The following is a 7,222-nucleotide window of genomic DNA, read 5'->3' as shown; positions in this document are numbered from 1 at the left end:
GATTAATTTCTGAACCTGTACGACAGTATAAATCATGGACGTTTGTGTAATCTTATTTTTATGAATTTTAGGTCCCTGATGCTTATGAAATCTTATTTTTTATGGATTTATTTGTCAGATATCCTTGTTCCTAATGAATTATGTGTATCCAATGCAAGATATTTCTCTGCACATATCTCCTCCATTAGCACTTACTCCTTTAACTTCTGGTACAGTGGCTATTTTGCATTGAGTTTTGACTGCAAACTTAGCATTAATAGAGGAGCGCCCCTTCCACTTTGTACTAATGCGGTTGATTTTCTTGCCAAGTTTCAGCATAGTGAAATACTGAAATTTACTTGAGCAGGGGTTCATTATTTTTTCAGTGTATCCTCCAAAACTGATCTTCCTCTTCTCCTTTAGCATTTTCTAGAAGAATGATATAGAAAATATGTTTGCCTTTACAAACTTTACCATGGCTAAGGGTTTAGTCTTTAGAAACATTCTAAATGATTCTGAACATAATCTTTGAGACCTGCAACTCTCTGAAGTTGCATTCCAAATTCTATGGATGCTGCAGAATTCTAGAAAAGAATAGGAGCCGTGGCTTAGAAATTATTAGCCCTACAGAGCTCTCGACGACACCCTGCATTCCATGTCTAATTGTCTATCAACTCAAGAACATATTGGACCACAATCAACTCCCAGTTCTGACTTACCTTTGATATTCTGCAAAGGCAATATGAAGGTTGCACTGGTAGAACACATTGGAAAGGTATTTTCAGTAGGGAAAAATCTAATAAAAGAGTTAAAACCTCTGAAAAAATTACAACTTTTTCAACACTCCTAATAAAAGAGTTAAAACCTCCAAAATTGACCACTGCAACCTCTTGGAATCAACTATGCAACTTAAAAAAATAAACCAACGAAACATCTGCATACATTCATGCAACATCAAATATTATCAATCGCAATATTTTCTGATAACTGATAACATTGCACATCCACTTTCGACTCACCTTGAGAGCAGCCATACACCATCAAACGAGTTACATCCTAGTCATAGGCCCCAAATCCAGGACACGCTGTGCCAAATGATCTAACGGTCTCTGGGTTGACATCCACACACCAAAATATAGTAAAGTGGTTGTTTTTCAGATTTGGGTACAGTAACTATATGGACGTGGCTATTCTACAGCTGGCCGTCATTTAGACAGCCAGTAAGGCAACCCCATTTTCGAAAAGATTGCAATACACAACAAGACAAGTTTCCTCTTCTGGCAAAACGCTTATGCTGTTACATCTTTTTCCTGCACGTATGCATTTTTCTGTTCGAACCATCTGCCATATATTCTGATCTGAATTGCCACTGCTTCTTCATTGAACAAGGCAATACTACCGGCTCCTGACAACACCGCTTGCCGAACAAAGATGATGGCATACATATTGTAACACTAAAGGAAGTAAAAAAAATGCACAGATAATATATTGATATGCCAAATCTCGAAAGCGTTACATTACTCCAGAAAGTATATAGAGTAGCACTAATACTACATTACCAGTTATCACACCTAGTGATGAGGGAGGGGGCATGCTTGGCCCAGAGCATACCAGTCTTTGACTCTTTACAGTGAAACTGAAACATTCCACATTCAGATTATTACTAGGCAAAAGTGGCAAACATCACAACAAAATTTCAGGTGCCAATTTGAAGAAGGGTGTTGTACCCACAAAACACACTGGTAGATAAGCATAGGGTAGCTGCTTCTGTCCTCATTGCCTGTCAGCTACATCTTGTCCTAACTCTGTCAGGTGAAGAGATTGGGAAATGCAACGACTTCTTTCTTGCTCCACTTCAGACAAGAGACAGGAGCAACTGAAAAGAAGAGCAACAGATCTTGAAAGAAATAAAAAAAACTCTCAAGAACACTGGACCTCATGCTGAAGGCAAGGTAGGCAGGATCAAAGTGTTTCGAACGAAACAACATCAATAATCACTATCCACGGCACGGCAAATCATATTGGCTTGTTGCATTGAAGGTCGTTGAACGCTGAATGCACATAGTGGTAGGGAGGGATATTATCTACTACTAGTGATAGTAGTTGTATGTGACATACTAGTTAAGGCAACAAATCAAAAAAGGAATTACGAAGTGCTCGCTAAAAATTTTCCTAATGAAGTATAGTGTTTTGCCTATCAAGAACCATATTATTCCTTAGTACATAACATATTGTTGCCTACTGAAATTTATTGTTTTGCATAATCTGGAATCATATTATTGTCTGCATGCAAAGCTTATTTACTAATCGATACAAATCTTAAACTTTTCTAAATAGTTTCATGTTAACATTTTTAAGTGCTAGCTGGAGCTGGATAGTATTTAAATGCCTATTGAAATTTATTTAAATATTGATGATATTGAACAACCAGTTTCAGACTTGCTAGATAAAAACTTCCATCCATGAAGAAATACAGAAAGCTTAATGGCCATGCAGAATAATGCTAACAACCTTGCCAAAAAAATAAACCAAGTGATAGGTGATGAATCAATGTAAGTTTAATCTAAAAAAAGAACTAAAAAATAAAAGCAGATCAGGATGAAGGTTGTTTCTTGATGCCATGAACAGATCACATGGCTTGTCCATACACAAAAATGAAACATCCAAAAGCACAGGATGGGCATGATCCTTTAATTGTATTTTAAAAATTCAGATTTCTTACTTAAGTGATGGTTTATTTGCCTAGTATGATGACTTTGCCTACCACACGATAGGTAAGGAAAAAAAAACTATATCCATTATTGAAATGGTGATAGCACAAACACAAGCTGGACCCAGTTCATCAAAAGTGAACATAAAGTGGCATGCATCGATTTGAAGTCTAATGCAATCACATCAATTGAAACCCAATCAATGAAGATAAAGCAAGTTAATGATATTAATCATCAAAATGGTTGTCCAAGAATTAGGGTGAGATATTCATCTCACTTGTAGCAATATAGATATGAAATTACTAAATCAGAACACATGAAATCTAAAAAATGACTAGTAGGAACATTGGAAAATGCTAGAATCAGAATGCAAAAATGATAAACTAAAATTAATGAATTATTTAATGATTTAGCAGAAGTTGCCATGACTGAATCATGGATTATCAGTCGAAAATTAGGACATAATAAAATGCCTAGACAACATCGGATAAATCATAACTCTTCGATACAACATCGGTTTTGCTACAGTTACCGATGTTGTATCGAAAAATCATCTTCATCTGATGTTGTATCGAAGAGTTATGATTTTTCAAAGATTCAGCCGAAATAAATTAGAAAAGAAAAAACAAAACCGCGGTAACTGTAGCAATCCGGGTTTACTGTAGCAAATCGCGGGCGCACATTGCCATGCAAGCCATGCAAAACCGGACTGGACCAGGGGTGAACGGGTTCGCAAGTTCGAGGGGCTAGATGTCCGGTTTCTAAGTTTATGGACCTATTTGACACAGCACTACAAGTTTATGTACCCACAGTGCATTTTACTCTTGTTAAAAAGAGTGGCAAGATACAGCTGCAAAATTGCTAATGCATAATAAATAAACAGCTTAACCATTACTTAAAAATGCTAGTAGATAATAAAAAATTACTTAACTGAAAATGAAAGGAATGCTCGATAACTCAATCATCCAAAAACAATAGGTGACTTGCTGTGTAGACTTACTATTCGCCCAGTTAAAAATAGATACTACTCAAACAGCAAATAATCAGATAACCTATGAGATAAATTACTACTCAAACAATAAACAACAATCAGATAACTTGCAGTCTAAAAATTCGCCACATTTTCAATCAGATGATGTATGTATACCTGAAAAGTGAAAATCACAGTTATCAAAGCTCATGGTAGGAAGGATGTTGCTCAACCTTAGGTCAAGGGCACGAAAGAACCTGCACACATTAACCACTCAGCAATATCGGGAATGTCAAAGCCAGCAACAAAATATACATATTAAAAGTCTAACTACAGCACCTGCTATTAGTCAAAGTTCACTTGCAGTCTAACTACGACATCAAGCGTTTCAGTTTTTATTCTGTTCTTTATGTATCAGAAAATATGACATAGGAACTTGTTCCCATTCAAAGTCTAACCAAAAGTTAGTTCCATAAACCAATAAACAGCTATTGGTGGAGATTATTGACAAGAGTAATATACAACATTCCATCTATCCCAGAGAGATAACTTCTATTATATATTTGTCCAGTCGTAGATCACTTGCTGTTACAAAACGTGTAGAGCAAGTAGAATGCACATGTACCGTGGATTGCTTACTTCCACCCCCATCATATTCTCCTTGTAGTTGTTCTTCATAATAACATCATCTCTGTATTTTCTGTATTCCTATAAGCATTTTGGGGGGAAATTAGAACATCTTGTAGAAATAAATTGCCTGGATAAATGCACTGAGTTGCCTACTGGAAAGTGCTGAAATGCTTCTAGTAATTGATAAATTTTCTATAGAAAAGTATTGAAAATGCTTCTACTATTTGACAAAAAATGCCTATTGCAAAGTACTGAAAATGTTTGACGATGAACCCAAAAATGCAGAGAATTGGGGATGCATGTGTCATGAACCCACTCCTACCACACCGAAGTTCCTGAATCTGTGCTTCCACTCCATCTCCTCTGCCGAGAATAGGTCACTGAAATCCAAATGCAAATGCAATGAACTCCCACCGTACCAAACAACGTCAAAATCCCTAACGAGCACCGCAGATGCAAAAGGATTTGGAGGTGCGAGATGATAATGATTGAAAGAGCTATCTATACTATAATTTACACTAATTGAATCGGCAAGTTGTCCTATTATCTTACTGCACAAATGGTTAAAGCAAAATGAAACCAATTCACAAAACTAAAAACGAAGTTTGCAGGCAAGCACATTCAGACTTCCACGCATGTGGTCATCAACAACTTTATAGGTTGGATGAGCACACATTTGTGATCTGCAGACGCTTTAAAACTAACACAGGCAGCTCAAAAAAGCGGAACTAGAATCAAATCATGTGTTACTCGAATGGGTCACCGACCATGAGGAAGGTGACATCCGTGTCGGCGGGCTCAAGCAGTATCTGGTCCACATGCTCCTTCACCATCTCCTGGCTGGCCACCGTTACCTCCTTGATATATATACAGCTTCTCCTAGACGCAACACAGGAGCAAACGATGATGCTTGTAAGTAACACTTCAAACAAGTCACACATGCATTTTCTCGAACAGGTTCTGAGCAGCCAAGAGAAGTGAGAAGCACAACAGCCATGCTGAGCCTGAGGGAGAGGAGGGAGGGTAGACCTCCACGTAGATCTTGGAGCAGCTGCTCACGGCCTCGTTGGTGGCCATCTAGCCAAAATCCCCCGAACCCTAACCCCCGGCCTCAAATCCCAGATCGTACCCTAACCAGCCATGGCTCAATCTGAGAGGAGGACGAGGACGAGGAAGGAGAGACATGCTACAATTCCCTATGGCGCGGACGAGTGCGGCAGCGTGCCGTACGGAGGGGCGGACGAGGGCGGCGAGGCGCCGTACAGCCTTCGCTGCTGTAAGACTGGGAGGAGGACGGGGCACCATAGTAGGGCGGCACGGAGGAGGAGAACATGTGTCGTCGCTGGGCGCGGCCACAGTTTGACGAACGAATCGAAGGATGAGTGTGTGTGAATGAGGTGTGAAGAGGAAGATGCCTGATCAATAATAGAAGATGGAAAGCCGGCCGTTTCAGGGAGCAAAAATATGGCCGGTTTGAATAGTGTCATTACCAAACTATATTGCATCATATTCGTAGCTAGGATTTTTTTTATCTTTCTTGTTCCATATTTCACCTGCCCATTTCCTTTATCTATGCTATAATACTTTTATGTCTGGAAAGTTTTGTTCAGTAACAGTTTATGTTGTATTTGTGAGGCTAAATGGCTAATAGGCCCAAGATTATGAGCCAGAAACCATGGAAATTAATGTAGGCCATGAACAAATAAACCCAGCAAAAGCTTGGTTTGTTCCCCACCAGTGAGCAATTGCCAAATACAGGTTTCACTTGACCTGCACAATTGGGCCCAGGTCCGTTCTGTCAACTAGTACTACTCCCCAAATCGGCAAATTTGCTTCGCTTCCAGAATCGCAGTAGCAGGCAGCGCCAACCGCCAAGCCGCAACGGCAACCCCTGTGCTCTGCTCTGCCGGCCATATATATATAGCTTCGTCTTCCTCCCTCGTCGCATCAATTCCTTCTCGCGCTCACCCTCCAATCCACGGTCTTCCAAGAAGCCCCGAGCCCCTGTCCGGCTGTCCCGTAGGCTTGATCGTTCAGTGAGAGGCGGCGTCGGAGAGGGCGGGATGGAAGACCGCAAGCGGAAGGAGAAGATGTCCGGGAACGAGGATGACGGGTCGTCGAACTCCCGGACGGCGAGGACCAATGGAGGGGACGGCCGCTCCCTGGGCGCGTCCGGGACGCTGCGCCTGCGCCTCCAAGGTGCGTCCGCAAGATTCCAAGAAAATCGTGCCCTTCTTGTTTCTTGCTTCCGGTTCCAGTTTCTTGGCTGCAGAGAACCCCGTGCTGTTTTGAACTTGTGGTTTCTTGGTTGCAGAGCCAGAGGAGCCCTCCGCAGCCGTCTGCGGCCAGGCGCACGGCCACCTGCCCGACGGCGTGGGTGGGAACAGCTGCGCGGGCGAGTCCCAGACGCCGCGCCTCCATGGTGCGTCCCCAAGAACATCGCGCCCGCCTTGCTTCTTGCTTCCGGTTCCACTTTCTTGCTTGCGGTCTGCGGAGAACTGCTTCCTGCGGTTTTGAGTTTTGAGCTTGTTGTTTCTTGGTTGCAGGTTACGAGGCGTCTGCGCTTGCCCGGACGGCGAGGACATCAGATGTCGAGGACAGCAACCGATCCGCGTACGCTGGCGCGGCCGGGACGCTGCACATCCATGGTGCGTCGTCACACAAAGGCCCTTCCCTGACAGTTTCTGTGGTTTTTGGAACCCATTCTGCTTAGTCATTACGCTTGTGCCGTAGTTGCCTCATTTTGATCGTTTTTCTAGGCTTCTGTCACACTGTGTGATGCAGTACCGTTCTGGATAATGCAGAGATTAGATGATTTTGATAGATGTGATGTGTGTTGATTGGGTTCGCTGGTTTTACTTAAACCATCGTTGGCTGGACTCCATGATGCTATTTCTTTGTGGTTTGTGATTGTCTAATTTTCTTGTGATTG

The 7,222-nt window shown here is 41.7% G+C and overlaps 1 protein-coding gene across 5 annotated transcripts; it reads right to left on the bottom strand.

Annotated features, from left to right (window-relative positions):
• Window positions 1–1,443: 1,443 nt before the first annotated feature.
• LOC120703589 lies at window positions 1,444–5,664 on the bottom strand. Of its 5 annotated transcripts, XM_039987715.1 has the most exons (6): window positions 5,320–5,664; window positions 5,058–5,169; window positions 4,613–4,670; window positions 4,286–4,368; window positions 3,838–3,917; window positions 1,444–1,855 (listed from the first exon to the last, which is right to left on the bottom strand). In XM_039987715.1, the coding sequence occupies exons 2-6, from the start codon at window positions 5,108–5,110 to the stop codon at window positions 1,788–1,790; spliced, it is 342 nt and encodes a 113-aa protein (XP_039843649.1). In that variant the 5' UTR covers window positions 5,111–5,169; window positions 5,320–5,664; the 3' UTR covers window positions 1,444–1,787. The 5 variants fall into 5 exon arrangements, with proteins under 5 accessions (XP_039843649.1, XP_039843648.1, XP_039843651.1 ...); XM_039987714.1 differs by having other exon boundaries at window positions 5,058–5,664; XM_039987717.1 differs by lacking the exon at window positions 4,613–4,670.
• Between the last annotated feature and the right edge of the window lie 1,558 nt (window positions 5,665–7,222).

This window comes from Panicum virgatum, chromosome 4K (genome assembly GCF_016808335.1).
Source record: "Panicum virgatum strain AP13 chromosome 4K, P.virgatum_v5, whole genome shotgun sequence".
Taxonomy (NCBI): domain Eukaryota; kingdom Viridiplantae; phylum Streptophyta; class Magnoliopsida; order Poales; family Poaceae; genus Panicum; species Panicum virgatum.
This window is presented reverse-complemented; position numbering and strand designations above follow the sequence as displayed.

Excerpts from the sequence above, each read along its gene's own strand:
- LOC120703589 (XM_039987713.1), bottom strand. The coding sequence starts at position 5,231 with ATGTGTGACTTGTTTGAAGTGTTACTTACAAGCATCATCGTTTGCTCC. Across the intron at positions 3,918-4,285 it reads GTGGAAGTAAGCAATCCACG|GTTCTTTCGTGCCCTTGACC; the intron begins GTACATGTGCAT and ends TAATGTGTGCAG. Across the intron at positions 1,856-3,837 it reads CTGTGATTTTCACTTTTCAG|TTGCTCCTGTCTCTTGTCTG; the intron begins GTATACATACAT and ends TCTTCTTTTCAG.